Genomic DNA, 23,189 nt, shown 5'->3' with positions numbered 1-23,189 from the left:
GATGTTGTGATCATGTAAATGAATATTTAATAAACTCCCTTTATATACATATAAAACTAGGTGTATTAGTGTCCTCTTAGAAGGACAGTACTAATATATCCTATTGTATATCTAAGGACAGAACTAATATATACTGTAATATATCCTATTAGTTCTGTCCTTCTAAGAGAACACTGGCTAATACACCTAGTTTTACATTTTATGACAGCATCCATGAAATTGCAATAGTTTCATTTGTTGGCTTTCAAGTGGAGTAAAAGCTTGAAAATTCTTGACAATAAAATATTATGCTAAATACATAGTATGCTAGAAAATGATAAGAGCTAAAGGCAGAAAGAGAGAGAGAGAGAACAGTATAAGGGGAAACAGGCATCTCAAGGGGAGTGTTCTAATTTTAAGTAGCCTAAGTAGATGTTTTCCATTAAGAGGTGAGTAACAGTTGAAGGACTTGGAGAGGTTGCTCTGCAAATACAGAGGGGAAGAACACCCCAAGCAAGCATCCTAAAACCATAGGAAGTTCATAAAGGGAAGAAGAATGGGAGGTGAGACCGGAGAAACAGTGGGGAGGCCACCTCAGAAAAGCCGCATGTAGGGCGTTTGAAGACTTTGTTTTAATTGAGTAAAATGTAGTCACTGTCCAGTAGCAGTTAGATGATCTGCCTAATGCGTTAAAAGAATCACATTTGCTACCCTGCTCAGATTACACAATAGGGAAGAAATGGTAGAGCAGAGAGCCTATTTAGGAGACATTCTTTTACTACATTGACCAAAGGTTTTATTGTATTGTTCACCTACAGATATTTAGATGAGGGTAAGACATTTCTGCTCTTTAAGAAGATGTTGTTATTACTATTACCAGAATATTTGTTCCATAAGCTTCAACACAGATTGTGTTTAAAATCCTCTTTTCTTAAACTATGCAAAATTCAATGTCATCAGTGTTCAAAAGCAATGACCATTTTTCTGAATAATTTTTTTTTTATTGTACTTTAGGTTCTGGTGTACCTGTGCAGATCATGCAGGATTGTTGCATAGGTACATACATGGCAAGGTGGTTTGCTGCCTCCATCCCCCCATCACCTATATCTAGCCCCCTCTTCCCCCTACCCCGCCACCACAACTGGCCCCAGTGTGTGATGCTCCCCTCCCTATATCCATGTATTCTCATTGTTAACACCTGCCTATGAGTGAGAACATGCAGTGTTGGGTTTTCTGTTCTTGCGTCAGTTTGTGGAGAATGCTGGTTTCCAGATTCATCCATGTTCCTGCAAGGACACAAACTCATCATTTTTTATGGCTGCACAGTATTCCGTGGTGTATATGTGCCACATTTTCATTGTCTAGTCTATCATTGATGGGCATTTGGGTTGGTTCCAGGTCTTTGCTCTTGTAAACAGTGCTGAAACAAACATAACATGTGCATGTGTCTTTATAATAGAATGATTTATAGTCCTTTGGGTATATACCCAGTAATGGGATTGCTGGGTCAAACGGAATTTCTATTTCTAGATCCTTGAGGAATCACCACACTGTCTTCCACAATGGTTGAACTAATTTACACTCCCACCAACAGTGTAAAAGCATTCCTATTTTTTCTCTACATCCCCTCCACCATCTGTTGTCTCTTGATTTTTTAATGGTTGCCCTTCTAATTGGCATGAGATGGTATCTCAGTGTGGTTTGATTTGCATTTTTCTAATGACCAGTGATGATGAGCATTTCTTCATATGTTAGCCGCAAGTGTCTGTTAATATTCTTTGCCCACTTTAGAATGGGTTTGTTTGTTTGTTTCTTGTAAATCTGTTTTAGTTCTTTGCAGATTCTGGTTATTAGCCCTTTGTCAGTTGGGTAGATTGCAAAAATTTTTTCCCATTCTGTTGGTTGTTGGTTAGCTCTAATGATTGTTTGTTTTGCTGTACAGAAGCTCTGAAGTTTAATTAGATCCCATTTGTCAATGTTGGCTTTTTTTTGCCATTGTTTTTGGTGTTTTGGTCATGAAGTCCTTGCCTATGCCTATGTCCTGAATGGTTTTGCCTAGGTTTTCTTCTAGGGTTTTGATGGTGTTAGGTCTTATGTTTAAGTCTTTAATCCATCTGGAGTTAATTTCAGTGTTAGGTGTCAGGAAGGGTCCAGTTTCTGCTGTCTGCACAGGACTAGCCAGTTTTATCAACACCGTTCATTAAACAGGGAATCCTTTTCCATTGCTTGTTTTTGTCAGGTTTGTCAAAGATCAGATGGTTGTAGATGTGTGGTGTTGCTTCTGAGGCCTCTGTTCTGTTCCGTTGGTCTATATCTTTGTTTTGGTACCAGTACCATGCTGTTGTGATTACTGTAGCCTTGTAGTACTGAATTCTTAAATTATGTCATGACATTCAAGAAACAGTAAGCTTAGAGGTGACACAGACCAACAGCTTTGATGAGGACGATGACAGATACTAAAGAAATCAACAAAACCAAGTTAGTATTAACTATATGAGGTTATAGCATGCCTTCATTAAAATACTAATTACTTTGGGATGCTAATAGACAACATTAACTCAGCAGGTGCAACAGATGATTGTAAACAAGGGAATTATTTTAATACAATCTACCCTTCATTTTTTGCTTATTCAGACACAATAGGATTTGAATTCCATTTGTGTGTATTGGCACCTGCAACATTATCTTTTCTAAATACCACAAAATAGATTTCTTACACTACTCCACCCAGGAAACTTCATTATGGCGTCTCTGAGGAGCTTGAGAAGAAATGATGTTTGTCACTGCATCAGCACTCTAACAGCCTCTAGATAGGTGGTTCACTGACTAATTTGAACCAGAATTTCATCTCAGTCTTACAGCAGAGTTTGGTTAAAATGGTTAATTGATATTAAATCTGTGCATGTTCTAAATGCAAGTCCAACTTTACCACAGAGGCAGAGCAGGTGGCCACCTTCCAAATGCAAAACATTGCTAGGAATGAAATGCAAGACCGGTGTGTGAGTCAAAGAATGGGATTTGGAAAGAGTAGGCAATTTACAGTTTGCCTAGGGTAAGCAAAAATTCCACAGTCAACTGCTGACTACATGGATTAGAAAATTCAAACATTTTCAGGTTAGGGAGAGAGAAGAATTTGCAAATGAACTGACAATGGATTTAACAGGTTTTAGCCTGAGGTCACTTAAAATTTTGAATACTACTTGCTTAGGGAATGGGGGCAATCTGGAAGCAAGCATTAGTACTGGATCACCTTTGCTGCTTTTTACAGACCCTTGGGTTCACTGACTGTCCAAATGATTCTTGACTATTTCAGCATGTTTCTAATTGGGTCACAAAAATAAGCTCACTTTCTCCAAGAAAACATTGTATACACACAGCAGGTTCACACAAATCAAATATTCTGTTTTCTGTCTTCGGTTATTCAAAATATCGAAATATGCCATACTCATGGCATAATGATAATACTCAAGCTACAAGGTGAAACACATTCAAGTACAGCTTAAAATGTCTATTCACTGAGTGTATATTTCACCCAGAAATATATCCATTTAAATATTAATAAAACAAACTGGATGTTCAGCATTAAGTTTGAGAGCCTTTTTCAAACTGTATTGGCAATATTATGAGTGAACGTTCTACTCAAGTGATTCAATGAGGAGAGACTCCAGTGCAGTTTCGTCTTGGCTAAGCTTGGGTCTCTCCCCAGAAGAACTTGATAATGTACTTTCCACCTCTAAAGCCAGGGAACTATGGGCTGACCCACACATGGCCGGAGCTGCAAGATCTGGTAAAAATAATCCTCAATACACAATATCAAACAGATTTCCATTTTCATGAATAACCCTTTTTACAATTAAAAGAGTTACATCCTTTTAACTTCAAGCAGAGTAATTATTTTTGGCCAAGCGAGAACAGGATGCCTTAGGTTTGAGTAGGGAATGGGAGGGACTGCAAAATTTACAGAGATCAGTGTTGCAAGGTGAGGGGCATCAGGGACTTTTCACCAGAAGGAAAGCTCTCTTAATCTTTCTCTCATCTACCATGTCGAGGGAGGAAGTGAACAGTGGAGGGGAGTGTTTTGGATAGGATGCTGGGTACTTCCATTGTAGCCAAGGTTGCTGAGAAGACGAAGGAGCTCATGTCTGAGTCTTATTTTCTCAGAAAATTTGGAGGCAAAGCAGTTTGCCAGCAGTGAAGTAAGCAATGGGAAAGTCTTAGGTTTAAAACAAGAATTGAGAATTTAGCATAGTGAAAACAGAGAATGAGATAGCAATTGTAAAAGGCAAATACAGTAAGATTTCAGGGAAGAATTAATGAACTAGGTAGGTTTCCTTTGTTTCTTGCAAAAAAATAGATGTACCATTACAAAAGAAGAGACCTTCAGAAACATAGTCTTTTAAGTAATTATTTTGAGGAACAGACATCATTTATATGTATGAGTATTAACACTTTTAACTTAGAAAATTACTTTATTACATCTTATGAAAATGCACATTGATGGTTACACAAATCTACATGTGATAAAATGGCATTGAACAGTAGAACTATCAGGCGCGTTATCGCAACTTCAAATTCCTGGTTTTGAATTATACTATAATTCTATAGGATGTAATGATTTTGGTGAAATTAGATGAAGGGATGCATGTATTACCTTGCAACTTGTTGTGAACTCATGTTTATTACAACACAGAGTAAAAACAAAAACACAAGCTTCTTCACAAAGATGAACATATGTTTTGGTGTATTCTGCAAGAGAACATAAGCGATGAGGGAAAACTGAAAATTAGCATCACTGTTTCTAGGCTTTCCATCAACCAGTATGAAAACAAATACTGAAATTATATTAAAAATGGCAACACTGGCCGGGCACGGTGGCTCAAGCCTGTAATCCCAGCACTTTGGGAGGCCGAGGCGGGTGGATCACGAGGTCAACAGATTGAGACCATCCTGGTCAACATGGTGAAACCCCGTCTCAACTAAAAATACAAAAAATTAGCTGGGCATGGTGGCGCGTGCCTGTAATCCCAGCTACTCAGGAGGCTGGGGCAGGAGAATTGCCTGAACCCAGGAGGCGGAGGTTGTGGTGAGCCGAGATCTCACCATTGCACTCCAGCCTGGGTAACAAGAGCGAAACTCAGTGTCAAATAATAATAATAATAATAATAATAATAATTTTTTTTAAATGGCAACACTAAGTTGCATGTTAAAAATAATGGTACCAGGCTTTTGGTGGATATCCTTTCACAGTTGTCACTAAAGGAAGCACATTGCCCTACTTTCATTAAAAGAGGTTTACTTTATATATACACAAATCATGTAACAAGGAAGGGCCTGTACTAACCTTTAATTGATTAGAAAGGAATTGAGGATGTTATTTCAAGTACATACGGTACAAAAGAACATATGAATTGTTGCCCGAATACCAAAACCAACTATCGATTACTAACTACAGTTTGTGTTTTTGAACACAAGAAAAGCTCGGCAGGTATAATTGAACAGCAAAGAAATCTAAAGCCAGTTCCTTCCAACTGTAAACAAGTGAAGAAAGCTGAAAAAATGATGTCACCAACACTTGACCTTAGCATCATCAACTTTACACAATAAGCCTGGAATAATAACACTAATGAGAAACTTACATATAAATATTTTAAAACTTAAGTCTTCTAGAATATGACAGAAAATATTTTCTTTGTTTATGTTGGATGGTTAGCTAAATTTAGCTTTCATTATTAGTATTGCTTCACACATGATCAGTAAACTGTTCTATTTTTATACATTATCCATATTTTAGACTGTGCGATGTTTTTTCTAAGTACTAAAATGTTCTCTAGAGCATAAGATGCAAAATGGTTACGTTGTCCCAAAAAACCCATGGTTGGAGGGAATGTTTCAATAATCTAAAAATATAACTCATTTAAATTCATTTTTCTAATTATTTTTAAAACCTTCAGAAATTGAAACTTATAATGGTTTCTTAAGTACTTTCTCACCCGTCAGTTTGATGCACATTTCCTGAGTCAGACATTTAGTGCCTCCAGATGTGCTGAGCTGGCGAGGTTGTCAGGTGTCATTTTATTCTTGGTTTTCTGATTTTGAGAGAGAGGAAGCTACCATGAGGAACAGCTGGAATGTCAACAGATGTAATTGCTGATAAATTACCCAACAGTGTGCATATTTCTATGAAGTGGCATGAAAGCTGGAAGGATTCCAAAGTGTAATGTTAAAAAGAAAAACCAAACAAAGACTAAACTTAGGTTGATCATAGAATGAAATAGTAGTTTTATGGTTCATAACAGTATTTATGCACAATAAATCCACTGTCTAGAACCTCTTTCTTGAACTCTTACACTCATAAATGCAATACCTGTTCACCCTAGCCGCTTTGATTTCTTTCTAACAGATATATTCAACTCAAGCTTTCTGAAACAGATCTCCTGATATTCACCCCCAAACTTGCTCTACCTATTTCAGCTGTTGGCAAATCAGTCATTCAGGGTAAAATCTTGGGTCATTCTTGCTTCTTTTCTCCCTCTCACATTCAGCATCCAGTTCTACTAGGCCATTTTGCTGGTTCTCCCTTCAGATATCTTTAAAAATCCTACCATTTCTCAGCATCGCTGTCATTCCCTTTAGTCCCAGCCACCATTTTTTCTTGCTGGATTGCTGCAATAGCCTCTCACTGTCTTCCTGCCCCAACCTGAACATTTCTATAATTTTTTCCCAGCACCTCAGCCAGATTTATACTTCCACTTCTTCTCACGTTATAGTCGTTACTGTTTCCACTTCTAAGTCAAAGTTCTCCCTGTGTCTTTCAGCATCCTACAAAGTTTGACATCTCTGTTCCCTTGCTTTCCCTCAGTGAGTTCTCTCCACCCCAGCCACACTGGGTTCCTCCTTGGATCCCAGGTCTTTGCAGGGGCTGTTCTCTTTGCCTGCAAAGCTCTTCCCCTTGATACCCACATGAAAACTCCTTCATCTGCTTCAAGTGTATCCTCATTTTGTTCAGCTAAGTCTTTCCAGGTCACCCTATTCAAAGCTTAAGAAAATACCAAGTATCTGTGAGGAATTAGAGCAGTTTTGAGAAATATAAAAGATTTAACCACATTAGAACACGGTTCTATGTGTGCCAAACACAGTTCTAGTTTGGCAGTTTCTAATAGAGTCACCCAAACACTAACCGTATTTCCCAGAAATTTCACTCATTAGTTATACACTCTATGTAAGTAAAAAGTACATCCACAAAAGAAGTGAATGTTTATAGATTTATTTATAACAGCTAAAATCTGGAAATCACTTTAATACCCATCATTAGAGGAATGTATAAACACATTTAAATATATTCATATAACAGAATAATATTCAGTAATATGAGAAATGAATTAATAACAAATACAAATAACATGAATGAATCTCAAAAGAATTGGGCCAAATAATTCGTGCTGGAAAATCACAGAATAAATAATTTCACTTGCATGATGTTCTAAATAAACAAAAGTAATCTATAGTGAAAAAATGCAAAACAGCAGTATTGCTGCTCTGGCCTTGGAAAATATCTCCTGCAAAGAGAGATGAGAAAAATTTCAGTGATGAAGGACATATTTTTACCTTGATTGTGGTAGTAGTTACAATGGCTACATAAATGTGTGTGTGTGTCATAACTTGTTGATTTTCAAAAGGAAAAATAAGCTAACTGTAATTTTTTATCATGCTCCATGAAACTAAGAACTCCAAAGAATCAATAACATATTTATCAAATTATCTGAACTGATGACATTAATATAAAAGTTGATACTGAAAAGATAGTTTCTGAAAATCCAATAAAATTAGGAAACATAATATATACATTTATTTCTTATTAATTTAATATTTATTTTACTAATTTATTGTTTAATTTTAATTTAATGTATATACTATGAAATAAATTGAACTAAGGCAGTTAACAGTTTAGATATTATAAAACATTTGCTCATATGCAACAATAAATATATTACACATTTAAAAACCTGTGTATTGCCACAAAGATGGTACTTAAAGATAAATGTATAGCTATAAATGTATTTATTTTATGACAAAAAAGATCAAAATAAGTTTTCAAAATTTCTCAACTTGTATTTTGAAAATTTGAAGATAGTAAAAGAAAGGAAATAGCAAACTTAAGAACAGACTTAATTAGCAAAAATATATAGATAACCAACAAATTCAAAATTGGCACTTTGAAATACAAATATAATAGACAAATCTCCCATAATGTTCATCAGGAAAAGAAGATTCAAATGTATTACAATGGGACAGGTATAGTAAATATTAAAACAAAACAGGAAAGTATATTTAATAATTTAGTTTCAATAAGTTTTTAAAACTTCATAAAATGAACAAGTTGTTTAAAATTATCAGTATTTAATTAAGAATAAATAGAAATATAAATACTAAAAGAGAAAGAAGAAAAAATTTTTAAATTAAAATAAAAAAATCAGATATCAAAAATCTCCTACCTCTTGATAAGAAAGTTTCACAAATCTATCAAGTATCAAGTAATTTATATTTTAAGCAAAAAGTCAATCTGGAAAGGATTGTACATTTTTAAATAATTAGGTATTCCCACTAAAATAGATAGAAAACTTAATAAAACCCAGATAAACTGAGTCCCTTAGAATATTAAAATTGTGAATCTTTCAAAAAAAAAAGAATATTTAAGCAAGAAAATAATGGTTAATGTTATTATTTAAAGTTAACAGATTTTAAAAAGGAAGAACATATAATCCCCTAAATAACTATAGATGATAGTCAGTGCTTAATCATTACTCAAAAAGTCTTAGCAAACTAGAGCTAAAAGAGATTGTCGATAACTTGATAAGAGGAAAATTTCAAAAATCTGCAATAAATATCATATTTTATGCTGATACAGTAAGAAATTCCCACTTAGGTCCAATCAAAACAAGGATGTTTAGTACTTCTACCACCATTCAGCATTGTACTGGTGGTCTCAGGCAATGACATAAGAGAAGAAAAGAAAAGAGGCATCAACATCTACTGTTAAAAATCCATGAGTAATCTGTTGGAGAGTATACACATAAATTATTAGAACAAATAAGAGCTCAGTAAGGTTACTGTATCAAAGAGCATTACGCAAATATCAGTAGGTTTCCGGTGTACCTACAATGAACCATTAGAAAATATAATGTAAAATATATTATTTAAAATAATGATAACAAAAGTAACAAGTGCAATAAAGATTGTTTCTAGGCTGAGCATGGTGGCTCACACCTGTAATCCCAGAACTTTTAGAGGCTGAGGCAGGCGGATCATGAGGTCAGGAGATCAAGACCATCCTGGCCAACATGGTGAAACCCCATCTTCACTGAAATACAAAAAATTAGCCTGGCGTGGTGGTGGGCACCTGTAGTCTTAGCTACTCGGGAGGCTGAGGCAGGGGAATCATTTGAAACCAGGAAGTGGAGGTTGCAGTGAGCCAAGATTGCACCACTGCACTTTAGCCTGGCAGCAGAGCAAGACTCCATCTCAAAAAAAAAAAGATTGTTTCTAATATAAAAGTAATAAAAACTAAAAATATCTACTTTGAAAATCTAAATGTATGGAGGGAATTGTAAAATACTACTAAAATACATTTTAAAAATTGTTACTTGGAGAGCTAGTCTATCTATGACTATAAATATTAAGAATTAGTATCAGACATACATCAATTCTTCACAAATAACCTATACATTATAATTTATTATTAATCCACAAATAATGAAAGATGTGTGTATGTATCTACACACACAAAAATACAACCAAGATTTGAATATGTTCTATTTTTCCTGGAATCTAAAATTCAGAGAAAAAATTAAAAAACAATCTGATACCATCTCATATTCACAAGTTGACCATGATTAAAATGCTTCACCATAATGTTACAGGAACGTGTCAAGGATAGAACTGCTTAAAGCAAATAACAGAGAAAAACATTTTAAAGCCATTTGGTAAAGATAAAAATAGGTCTAGACAACAATCTAGAATTTTTCTTTTACATAAATAGTGCAAGAAGTTCTGTATGTAGCAGGCTTGTGTATATAGGAATGTCAACTCCCACATTGTTATTAATAGCACAGAAACAAAAGAAACACAACATAAAACGAAACTTGGAAAAAGCCTATGTGCTCATAAATAAGTTATAATAAAAATAAATTGCAAAAAAAGACTACTAGAAATACTAGAAAGCAGAAAGCAGATTATATGAATAAACTAGAGCTGTACAAGTTAAATAGAATAGATTTTGAAAACAATGCAAAAAAAGCAGGTTGTAGAAAGATGGAAAACATGCATGAATGTATTAAATCATAAGCTAATGATGTATTTTGTAAATGATTACATATGTGTGTAGTACACATATAAAAACATAATCTGAAGCAAAACAAAATTTGTGACAGCAGTTGCCTCTATCTAGAGAGCAAAGGAGTGAAAAAGTTGGACTATATAAGAAACTAAACTATCAACTCCTTTAATATTCTATGTTATAAAATCAGGCTCAGAATCAAAGATGACAGTGTAAACACATATCATACTAAGTTGAAGAGTAGATGGGTATAACTCAGACTATTCTCTTTGCCTTTTTTGGTAATGTTTTACACTTTTCTAAAGAAGTAATTATTAAATTATTAATTAAAAATCTAATAGCATCCATCGACACATACTCATTTACTGAGATATTTTAGTAAGGCAATGATACTCTTCCTCAAATTAACAAATGGACATTTAAAATTTATAGCTAATTGCAGAACAGCTAAATTTGTAGAATAACTGCCGCATTTAGAGGTTCGATGAGGCCTCTCAAGTTGCCAGAGCAGCACAGGCTAGTAAAAGTGGGACTGAATTCAAGGTCAGGAACCCTTGACCTTGGATGATCCATATGAACTTGCCAAGTTTCAGATCTCAGCTTCACCTTACAGTGAGATGGCTGATTTTCAACTTTTCAAATTCTGATTCCATTATCAGCACTGGCCTGTCAAAAACAAGCTCAGAAAAATCACATTACTTCTATCAGTTCATGTGTGGTGTCTTTACATCACCACATGTTGGATTGATAGATTTTTGGTTTAAAGATTTCCTATTATGAAATTAACCAGGTCAATAAAATTTGATAAAATAAACAGCAGTGGTTATATGTTTCTCTATTCTGTTCTAAACTGTTGCCAAACCTAACTTCTATTTCTTCTTTATGTGTTCATTTTTATTTTTTTAGAGACAGGGTCTTGCTCAGTGTCTGTCACCCAGGCTGGAGTGCAGTGGCACAATCATCGCTCACTATAACCTCAAACACCTGGGCTGGAGTGACCTTTCCAGCCTTTTAAGTAGCTGGTATTACCAGGTGTGAGACACCATGCCTAGCTAATTAAAAAAAAAAAAATTAGGAGTTGATTGTTGCTGAGGCTGTTCTCCAGCTCCTGGCCTCAAATGATCCTCTTGCTTCAGCCTCATAAGTAACTGGGATTACAGGTGGAGCCTGTGCCTGGCTTTCCTTCTTATATCAAGAATTCTTAGCTTATCTATGTGTGAAAATTTTAATTAGTATCTGTTGGTATTTCTATGTAGGATCACTCATTCATTCAATACACTTTTTTAGTACTTTCTGTCTGTCAGGCATTTATCTATGGTCAGAAATGCCTAGCAAATATTAACAAAACAAAGAAATCCACATGTTCTTGGAGCGTACAATTTTACTAGAAAGAGAGAAATTTAAGCAAATGTATCCATAAAACATATAGCATATTAGATTGCAATAATATATATGGATAAAAATAAAACTAAAAATGGGAATGGGAATTGCCGTATGTATAGGTAGGGATTGTATTAGAGCGGCCAGCGAATCCTAGGAAAGTAGTGACATCTGGGAGGTGAGGAAATGAAATATGGGTGTGTGTAGATCAGGTACTTTCCAGGTAGAGGGGAGGGCAACGGTGGAGACCTTGAGGGCAGAGCATTCTTAGATTGGAAGAGTTGGAGGAAGGAGTCAGAGGATAACATCAGGGAGAGGGTAGGTCGCATCCCATAGGGCTTAATAGGCTATTGCTAGGATTCAAATTTTTACCCTCAGCAAGGTGGGGTCATGAGACAGTTTTGAGCAGATGAATGGAGTGATTGCATTTCACCTCTGAAAAGGATCGTACGCTGGCTAGGTGAGCAACGACTGGCGGAGGGACATCGGTGACAGGCTGTTGTCATAATCCAGGTAAAAGACGAGAGTGTCTTGAACCAAGAGCGGAGATAATAAAAAGTCCGTTTTTGGGTCTTTGTGATTGTAGAACTAATTTTTTGTTGTTGTGGAATTTAATGTTGGGTGTAAATCAAAGAGGAGTCCAAGATGATATCAAGATTTTTGGTTAGAGAAAAAATGATTTTTTAAAAATTAAGACAGAGGAAGGAGATCTTGCCAGGAGCAGCTTTGGGACTGAAGGTCAGGAGCACAGTTTCAGAGATGTCAGCTCGGAAATACCGAATTGGCTTTGGAAATGGGGTCTCATACAGATGTCAAGGATAGCCACACGGATTTAGGAGTTAGGAACCTATCAAAGATATGTAAAACTTTGATGCAAGAAGCACTTCTAGGAATGAGCCCTGGAACATGCCAACATTTTCAGGTTTTGGAAATGGGAGAAGTCAGAAAAGGAGACTCCTCAGAGAGGAGGGAGGAAGATCAGGAGAGCAATGCTTCAAGAGCCAGGTGAAGAAGTCTGTTGAGTGGGCAAGCTCTAGCCACATCTAAAAGCCACAGCAGCTCAGCAAGAGCTGGAAAACAAACTGGTTTTTCAGCAATGTGACTTTGACGCAAGCTGGCTGAATGCAGCAGCAGGAGTGAAAGCTGGTGGGAGTTAGTTGAAGAACTCAGGATTCCTGTGATCCTAGAAGGCATTCCTATGACTTGAGTATTACTTCTGTCTCTCTCTTTTTATTTTGTTTTGTTTTGACTGAGACTGAGTCTTGCTCTGTCACCCAGGCTGGAGTGCAGTGGCACCCTCTCGGCTCACTGTAAGTAACCTCCACCTCCTGGGTTCAAGCGATTTTCCTACCTCAGCCGCTTGAGTAGCTAAGATTACAGGTGCACACCACCATGTCCAGCCAATTTTTTGTATTTTCGAGGAGACAGTTTCACCATGTTGTCTAGGATTGTCTTGATCTTCTGACCTTGTGATCTGCCCGCCATGGCCTCCCAAAGTGCTGAGATTACAGGCATGAACCAGGGTGCCTGGCAGTTCTGTCTCTTTTGCAATCTTTCTGACACAAAGGATGGTATATTTACAGAATGTTTTCTGTTGATAAAAGGAAAGATGTTAGTGCTGGCGAAAGCACATCATTACCAATACTGTTACCTCTTCTCTATTAGAGATCACTCTCCATCTCCTTCTTCTTAATTTCTACTCTCGGTAAAAGAGAGGTAACATAAGACAAGTACTGTTGAGAGGGGTGAGGAGAGATTTGAGAACAAACAAATGTGGGTGGCTGATACCAGCCTGGCTGGGTGGAAAATGCAGAATGAGAGCAGCCTTGGTACTGAACATCACCAGGAGAGCCCTGGATCCTCCCTGGAGGAAGCAGAGGAGGGCAAGCAAGGCATTGAACATGACAAGAATACATACATTCAGCCTGATTATTTTTCTTATGTTGAGCTCTGCTGAGTGCTGTGAATGCAGGTCCTATCAATAGCAAATGATGGCTTTGCCTTTAGCTGCCCTAGATTAGTATAAACACTTGGTTATGCCCTGGTCTAACCAAAAGTTACAATAACACTCACAGAGAGATTCAATTAGCTTAACAAATTATCAATTTGTAGAGTTCCTTGCACATGTAGTAACATGCCCACAAAGCATCTCTTTGTGATCCAGCAGCTGTCCCGTCCTCAATTCACAGCTTCATTAATCATGTGCTCTGCTTGCTGTTGTCTAAATTACAGAGCCATTTTAGATGAGAAAAACACTACAAGGAAATGTTGCCTACGCTTTAAGAAGTGGAAAGGGCCACAAATGAGAATGGAAACATATTTTTCAATCAATGTTAACACATTTTTGTTATTTTTAATTACAGTTTAACATAGCCACATGGTTTTATATATATAAACATTACATATTATTATTATATATACATATTATACATAAACATTCCAGATAATTTTTGTATTTTAGTAGAGAAGGGGTTTCACCATGTTGGCCAGGATGGTCTTGTTCTCCTGACCTCATGATCCATCCGCCTTGGCCTCCCAAAGTTCTGGGATTACAGGCGTGAGCCATGGCACCCCGCAGTTCTGTCTCTTTAGCAATCTTTCTGACGCAAGTGATTGTATATTTGAAAATATGTATATATAACAATGTGAGTATGTTAAATTGTACTTGAAATAATTATATATTTGTTATAAAATAACAACTGTATATACATAATTATAACAATTTATATACATATAATATAAAATATGTATAGAAAACTATATATACAATATAAGATTTGATTTTGTATATAAAATCAATATAGCAAGATATAACTTTCAATCACATATAATTATATATCTAATATAAATTGTATATATAATTATACAATAATATATATTTAATATAAATTATATATAATTATAAAAATATATTTTATAAATTGCATATATATTTGTATAATTATACAAATACAATTGTATAATTATTGTATTTGTATAATTATACAAATATATATGCAATTTATACAATTATAAAATAATTTTATGTATAATGATCTATACAATAACACCAGACTGTCAGCAGTATTTTTTTTACTTTCTTGTGTATTGTTTCACTAATAATTTTTTGCATGACAGATGTCTTAAACTAAGTCAAAAAGAAAAAGAGAAAGCAGCTGTTTCCACAGAGTGATTTTGCTGTTGCACTTAGAGAAAGAACAGTTGATGTCACTATGTGGAACGCTACTGCAAACTGATAAACCAGATATCACAAGTTAAGTTCAAAGCCGTGAGTGTGACCTGTCTAGCAAGTGAGTTATTCTGCTTCTTGGCTTCCTCTTGTTGCAGGAAGAGATGAGGAAATGAGGCTGAGGAATTCAAAGCTTCTCTAGTGCCTATGTCTGACCTTCTTTTCAGCCTATAAAGGTCGGAAGGTTGAAGTGGCAGATATTGTAGTTGCTGGATTTGTTTTGGCATCAGGAGATAGAGTATATTCTTCTGGAGAAGCTAAGATGTCCTTACTCCAGGACAGAATTCTGATTAACATAAGCTAATCTCAGTACTTTTTTTTCTCTGATTGTTTCTGTTTTATTTAGGGAGAGGCATGTGATGTAATTCTGGTCAAAGATTTCAAGACCCTTTGCTGAAGTCCTCTGGGAAAGTTCCCTTTTTAGAGACAGGATCCCACATTGTCACCCAAGCTGCAATACCTAGCTCCCCACAGCCTCCATCTCTGGGGCTCACACGATCCTCCTGCCACAGCCTCCCAAATAGCTGGGACTATAGGCATGCATCCCCACACGTGGCTAATTAAAAAAAATTTTTTTGTGTGTTTTTACAGACAGGGTCTCACTATGTTGCCCAGGCTGGCTCAACCTCTTGGCCTCAAGTGATCCTACTGCCTTGGCCTCTCAAAGTGCCAGGATTACAGGCTCGAGCCACAGCAACTGGACTGGGAAAGTTGTATTTGCTCTTAAAAGAGAGCTCAGTCAAAACCTTCTTCTGTTTTCCTGTCTTTGGATATCATGTTGCCTAGAGCTACTGCAGCCAAGCTGTAGTCTGAAAAGGAGAATCCAGTATACTAAAGCCACTTGAGCAGAAAGGTGTAAATGTAGACATCACAGATGTAACTGAGCTGTTGAAGTAACCAATCCTGAAACTACCCCACTTCTCTAGTTCTTCTTGTGAGAACCAGCATTAGCCAGCTTTCTGTGCATGTTGCTTTTAGATTTGCACTTCATAGCTTTTCCTCCTCATAATAAAACAGTCTGACACAAAATCTGACACACTAGGGGTTCTGTGTTTCAGTGAATACAGGTAGGAGTTAGAGACCAAGGACCTGAATAGTATTTCCTAACTTGGAGATCCAGAACAAGTTACTTAATTTCATTTATTCATTTATTCAGTCAGTAAGTCAGACCACAGACACTTACTGGCTCTGTATTCTGCCCATATATCTACAGTTTTCAAGGGTAAAGGGAGGAGCACATAGGGCAAAACAGGCAGGCAGCCGAGATGGTTGTGAGCTGTACCACAGAGTGCCAGGAGTGGAAGTTTCCACCTTCTCCTGGTATTGGGAGAAGATACTAGGAGAACCCAACTTATGGGTTCTTCCCCAAGTAGTGATACTGGGCAGGTGATACATATGGATGTGTAACTAGGTGATGCTTTTCTCAGTGGTGATTCCCAGCAAAGTTAGAAGAAGAAGTAACATTTAAAATCTAGAACATCTCTCAAGTATACAAGTTCAAGTTAAGCTTTTTGTACATAAGGAATTTTCTTGGTGTTGTGCTGGAGCCATGCATACAGACTCAAGAGAGCCAACTGTACATCAATCAGGACTTTTTTTTCTTGTCATTTTTCTCCCCAAGCAAGCCAGTGTGTTACATCTTATTCAATAATATAATCAGTTGTCTGTAGCAAAATTTCTCTCAAACTCTCCTCAGAATGTCTCCTAACTTGGACATAGGTAGACTGTGGAATTCACAAGATCTTTTTTTGTTTGTTGTTTCTTCCTCTTATTTTATGGTCATTAGCAAAAAAAAAAAAAAGATCTTATGAAGACAAACAGGAGTAAAATATGTACAGTGTGGCTTGCTCAGGTACATTCTATTCTTTTGTCTTTTCCTATTCTTATGGCTTAAAAATGCACGAATTGAAGTTTTATTATGATTTTCTCTCGGGTTGGTCTCTCAATAAAATCTCACTCTTTGTCACAAGGACTAACTGACTTGCACATATTCTTCTGGATTTACTAATATAAATATTCTACTATTTGTCTTTAAATCTATCCTTTCTTCTTATGTAATAGTGTTCTCAATAATAGGGTTGATGGTGATAAAAGACTGTAGCAAATCTAGTAATTCATCGTGGCAGTTCAAGGAGATGCACATGTCAATGTGTTATATGTTACCTGTTACTTATTCAGCTACTAATTCTAAGTATTGATAAATGTAACTGTGGATGAGTTCCTAAGAAGTAATAAAGCATTCCAGTTTAATGGCATCACATTCTAATACAAAAGACAATTTTTTAATGCCTTGTTTTATTTTATAAACCTGTCATACTTGTCTGTGTTAAATCAACATATACACATAAATGAAGATTTAAAATATGTCTGAGATGTTTAAAATATATCTGGCAGTATGTTCAACATTTTAAATTGTATTCAGCATCACACAATGTAGAACGGTATACCTAATCCACCCCTGGGCACCCAAAACAATTGAAATAATCCACCTGCCTCAGCCTCCCAAAGTGCTGGGATTACAGGCATGAGCCACTGCGCCCAGCCAAGGTCCTGTTTTTCAAAACAAGTAGGGAATCAGATAATTAAACAAGCAATGACTTACAGTGTAGTCAGTAATGTCATGGAGAGTACCCTTAGCATGTGGGTAACTTAGTCTATTTAACCACTTGTGATACTTTAGAGAGAAGTCAAAAGAGATCCTTGGGAAAGTAAGGTTTACACTGATAAATAAAATAATATTTTGCATTAGTCAAAGGAGATGAAATTAGGTTTGGGAGAAGGGGTATTGGGAGGGTTTCTTGGGCAGACAAAAGAATGCTCTTTTATTTTAATGAAGTCAGTCCAAAGAGAACATGATGTAGGAATATAGTTGAGGATTTTTCAAAGTATCATCTTAATTTTTTACAGTATTTTACTATATACTGCTAAAGTATAGTTTCTAAAAAACATTTTGTTTTCTGAATTCTGAAATTCAGAGAGAGAGCCTGATCGATACTGATTTTTAATAATTCCAATGCAAAGTAAATTGTTCACCTTCTGTATTAGGGTGTGTGTGTGTGTGTGTGTGCACGTGCACGCCTGTGCTTATCAATACAGGAGATGGGCAATAATGACTACTGACAAGATGGAAGGTTATATAATGTTGGCAGGGCATGGAAGGAGTCATTTTTACCTCACAACAGGATATAGAATGGCATTTCATGACACTTACCTGGGCCTTCACTCGCGGTATTTCGGTGAGTGATCCCTGGAAGAGTGTTAAAAACAACACCTAAGTCTTAGAGCTTATGAAGTGGTTATGGAGGCTTCTCCAAGGCGAAGAGGCTGTGTTTCCATCAAATAGCCTTTTACCATTACCTTCGTTTTTTGCGAAGCCTGTCAAGGACACAATGCTGAAGGGTGCATGTCTTGGTTTCTTTAGGATGGTGGGTGCTTTGCACAGTAATAAATCTTTGTTGGAAGCTCTGAAAAGTTTCTTTCCTCTTCGGTCTTTGACTGTTGGTAGGTAGCCTCACTGCATTTACATCAAACAAGTGGACAGTTTCCTGAAACTGAGCTTTTTCAGCAATCATTCTTGAAAGTGATGTTTCTTTCCTTTGGTGGTTTCATAGACTTTCCAAAGAAACATGACTTTTTTTCCCCTATATGGTGACTTATTTCATGCACTGTTTATAAATGTGTGTACGTATGTATGTATGTATGTATGTATTAACTCATTCAGCGGAAAGGTGTCCATCGTCCACTGTGTGCCAGGTGCCCTGGTAGGTGCTACGGATACAATTTTAGACAGGAGAGAATGGAAGATGATCTCTGACCTCATGGGATATACAAGCTGGGAGGACTTCAAATGAGTATACAAATTTCAAATACAGAGCAGAAGCTTTATATACATATAAAGGGAATTTGTTACAGAGATGCACATTTACCCGACGGTGGAAGCTGGTCTCTGTAAGACTGAGGTTGGAGCTTCAGGTCTATAGAGTGGGCAGTTGAGAAAGAAAACGGACGTAAAGTGAGAGAGAGCAAGAACAAGCTGGAAGCATGAACTAAAGCCCACGAAGACCGGAAACCATGTCCATTTTTGTTGCCTCTGCTGTTGGTAGTGCAGATATCCTGCAGGATCCAAGGTCCTTCTTCACAGGCTAAACATACACACCTAACCAGAAGTTAGAGGCTGGGAAGGAGCATACAGGGGAAGCAGGTGCAGCTGCGAAGACTCGCTGCAACTCGCAGTGGGAAGCGAACCGCAGAGCAGCACCAATGTACCCGAGAGAGAAAATGGCTGCCGCTTCACTTCCTGCATTCGCCGTCTCCCACAGGAGCCCCTTCTGTGTCTCTAACTGAAAACTGACTGCAGAATGGGGAATTCTGGGAAATGCAGATCAGTGGCACCAAATTAAAAACACGTTAAAACGCCACTGCAGTTGTGTTACAAAGCAGGATGGTGGTTATGGCTGGCAATGGGAGGGGAAAAGGCCTCTCATATATTAGTCACTTCCTGTTTGGGGATCTGGATGCTGTTACATAGGTATGTTCACTTTGTGAATTTTTTTTTTTACTGATCTATTTTCTGTGTGTAGGATGTACTTCAATAAAAAGTAATTAAGAGGCAATTAAAAACCCAATAATCACAAACACAGGAAGCATTATAAAGTGGGGGAAATATAGATACTATGAGAACTAATAAATAGAGGTAACCTAACTAGGAGCTTAGCAAAGAGCTCTATGTAGTTAACGTTGCAAGTGAGATTCAGGCATAAGAAGCAGCTATTCAGATGGAGGAGGTAGAGAGAATTATACAGATGAAGGATGAGTCCATTTATGACCATGGCTGAATTAAGAAGAACCATGGAAAGGGCCGGAGCAATGAGGCTTGAAGAAGATGCAGAGGTCAAAAAGTGGAGAACTCTGTGCTGTGCAAAATCTTTTATTCTGGCTTAAGTCTAAGAATAATGCACTGGAAGCTTTTATGTGTGGGAGTGATCTCTTCTGAGTCTTTGGAAGTTTACTCTGCTTGTAGACTGGAGGGGGTAGGAATAAAGGCAAGGAGATCAATTCAGAGGCAGTTGCAATGCTCAGGACAGAGGGAGGAAATAGTTGCTAAGATTAAATGGATCAGATAGTGTTTCAAAGTGGCTATGAACAGCACAGAAAAACTGGGTTATGAATCCAGGCTCTTGTCACTTACCAGCTGATGGTTTGAGGCAATTCCTTGCCTTATGTGTGTATCAACTTGCTCACCTGTAAAATTGAGGTAATAATAGGATGTACCCCATAAGATATCACAGATTAGGCTCCTTGGGAAAGAGAAGCCCAGCAAAAGAGTGCGCAGGAGGAGTGTTGTTCTTAGATAATGAAAGAAGCAGGACTGGGCAGGGGAATGGAATGGGACCATGGAGCAGGATTGCCCCCCTCACCAAAATCCTTTCAAACTGGGAAGGGGATTTGCATTTGAACTTACACACTGTCCAGGGATTCAAAGGGACTGCAACATGGGGTGAGGCCCTTCAGCCAAGGGTGAATCCCAGAGTGGGCCTCAACTGAGAAGCTAACACTACAGACAGCTGGAGCACAACAAATGCTTCCGTCCTGGAGGGGAATCCATTTGGCACACCCTTACAAAGCCTCACAGAGGACTGTTGGGAGAATTAGGTGAGCTACTGTCTAAATGCTGCTTAGCAGACGCCTCTGTATCAAGTTAACAATCAATGTTACAAAAAGGATGATGAGGCCTATAAAGTGATGAGGCTTCCAGGATACATCTTAAAGTGGTTAAAATCAAGGTGTAAAAAATAGTGTATTTGATGTAAGAAACTTTTTGTGTGTTGGAAGAAAAAGGAAAACTAGATTTAGTAAATTTGCAAAATTAGAAACTAAGGAATTTTTTTTAAAAAACCTGATGAAAGTAGCTGTTTGTAGAGAATGCGTGTGCTTGGAGGGGTCACAAGTGTGATTTCTCATTCACAGAGAGTTCTATTTGAAAGATAGGCACGATACAGGAAAGCTTCATGAAGGGAAGTCAGACTTCTAGCTGAAACATTTTTTATGTTGTTTCAAAGTTTAAATGAAAATACATGATCTTTTAAAAAAATTACTCCAAATTCTAAAAACACCTAAAATGGAATAAAACATAGTCAAAACATATAATAAAATGGTAAGACAAAAGCAGAGTAAAAATACTCATATTAAATAACTTCACGATAAATTTACTTCATTTAAACTAAGAAAAAAATTAGAATAGCAAACAACTTTGTCTTTGCACATTTAAAAGAATGATGTTTGGGATAAGAAATAACAAAATTAAATTTACTAAGTAATTTTTGTTAAAAGTAGGGTTTTTTTAAAAAAAATGTATTGCTAAAGAAGTTTCTTTTGTTAATATTTTGAAACTAGTTTCTTTTCATCAAGGGATAATATAATTAAGAAATTGTGTTAATGATGTTAAGAATTAAGATTTTTTTTGGGTAAGGAAAAAGGAATATGATAAGAAATTGGAGAAATGAAGGAAAAGACTAAGATGTTAGAATTGAATTGAAAGTACCAACATAAACCAATGGGTTTTGAAAATCCCTGCCATCTAGCTTTTTCCAGTAAAAGAGCCTGGAAGCAACATTTCTCCAATACAGTTGAGGGCCCATAGAAACCAGAGTTTGTTTCAAAATATGATTTCCCACCTAAGAAATCAGGCTTCTTTCAGAAATGAGTGATTCCAGTTCTAGGACAAGAAAGGTAGAAGGCAAACCTGTAGATTCTAATACCCATTTATATCCACTCCTAGATATTTACCCATGAGAAGTGAAACATATGTTCTCAAAAAAAGGACTTCATAAATGCTTTATTTATAACAGCAAAAAGGGACTTCTTAATAGTTGTTTTATTTATGATAGCCAAACACAAGACAACCAAAATACCCATCTGAAGGTGAATAGGTGAATTGTGTTACGTTCATATAATGGAATACTACTTGGCAATAAAAAGTAACGAATGACTGACATGTGCAGCAGTACATTTGACAATATGTTGAGCAAAACAACCTACAGTAGGTGATTCCATTTACATGGCATTCTAACATAGTCCAAAGTAATTTAAAGGGACAACTCTCAGAAAAGGGGTTGTGTAGAATTGACTGGAAAGGAACATGAGGGTACTTTCTAGGGTTGTTGAACTTGTTTGATAACTTGAGAGGTGTAAGGACAAAGTCTCTGTATACATTTGCCAGAACTCATGGAATGACACTCTTAAAAATTTGCATTCCCCTTTATGTAAATTTTAACTTTATAAAGGAACCATAACATATCAATCCCTAATTAGTAAGTTTGGTTTTTTCACAGTAGTTTTATTAGCAACTTTGAAAGACATATGTTTTTTAGGCTTGAACAAATGAGTAACAAATTGAAAATAAAGAGAGACAGTTTTCTCACTGTTGGGAAAGGAAAGTACAAAATAAAAATGGGGGAAGACTAGCAGACACACTACCTTGCTGGACCCTGTGTTATAGCTGTAGAAAATATACTATACATTACTGAATGGAAACCATAACTCTCCATATCAATTATGGGTTTTAATAAAATATAGAGAAAAAATCAATCTAATGAATGTGTTTGTGTGTCCGTGTTTATATAATGGGTAGTAGCTATACCCAGTATATTTTCTCCAAGCTGGAATTAGTTTCTCACAATTTTTTTTACTAAATGTTTAGGACAAGGTCAGCCAGAGGAAAAGCCGAGTGAGATTTGAAAAGCAGAAATGGATCAGTAGCCATCTTTATTTCCTGAAGGTAACTTAGGGTAGGGATGTTGTGGCTCACTCACATGGTCACCAGCCTCACCTTGTTTGTATGATGGCTGCAAAGGTAGCCTCTGCCAGATCTCCTCCACCTTTTCTCCTATTCCTGGGGCAAAAGTGCTTCCTTTTCCATGTTGAAGACCACCCATTTATTATTCAGGGCATCCAATTGCTAAGTTTGGGGATGGGAAAAGAAAGAGGAGGTATGCTCTTGGTCTCCCCCACTTCATACCTATTTTCCTTCCCCATTTACTAGCCCTGGTGAATACATGCCCAACACCAGATGAAGAAGGTACAAACTTACATAAACAGTTTAACCTGCTCCCAAGATGGTTTAAGATCAAGTTACTATATTGATTTCCTTGTTGTACCTTACTTAAATTAATTCCACTTATCTGACCAAACCCTAGCTGATAATCTGGTATTAGAAATAGTTCCAGAGAAACAAACTTTAGGAATAAGTTCCTTGGATTGTTTTGGGGT

At 36.7% G+C, this 23,189-nt stretch overlaps 1 protein-coding gene and 1 long non-coding RNA gene across 6 annotated transcripts in view; one reads left to right on the top strand and one right to left on the bottom strand.

The window, feature by feature from the left end:
* The window catches only part of LOC144582011 (uncharacterized), a 449,998-nt gene that overhangs the window by 211,837 nt on the left and 214,972 nt on the right, over window positions 1-23,189 (top strand). For all 5 annotated transcript variants that reach the window (XR_013533633.1, XR_013533634.1, XR_013533636.1 and 2 more), the window contains one exon: window positions 22,621-22,698. Coding sequence is in view for 1 of the 5 variants with exons in the window: in XM_078368207.1 (XP_078224333.1) it covers window positions 22,621-22,698 (78 nt within the window). In the remaining 4 variants the exon portion in view is untranslated. The remainder of the gene's footprint in view (window positions 1-22,620; window positions 22,699-23,189) is intronic.
* On the bottom strand, window positions 1,099-19,274 carry LOC118152737 (uncharacterized). The gene is made up of 4 exons (XR_004741502.3): window positions 18,133-19,274; window positions 5,970-6,065; window positions 4,631-4,725; window positions 1,099-2,435 (listed from the first exon to the last, which is right to left on the bottom strand). It is a non-coding gene; the product is annotated as an uncharacterized LOC118152737 (long non-coding RNA).

The sequence above is a fragment of the Callithrix jacchus genome, chromosome 4 (genome assembly GCF_049354715.1).
Source record: "Callithrix jacchus isolate 240 chromosome 4, calJac240_pri, whole genome shotgun sequence".
In the NCBI taxonomy this organism is placed as follows: Eukaryota; Metazoa; Chordata; class Mammalia; order Primates; family Cebidae; genus Callithrix; species Callithrix jacchus.
The sequence above is the reverse complement of the archived record's forward strand: the minus strand, read 5'-3'. Positions and strand labels throughout refer to the sequence as shown.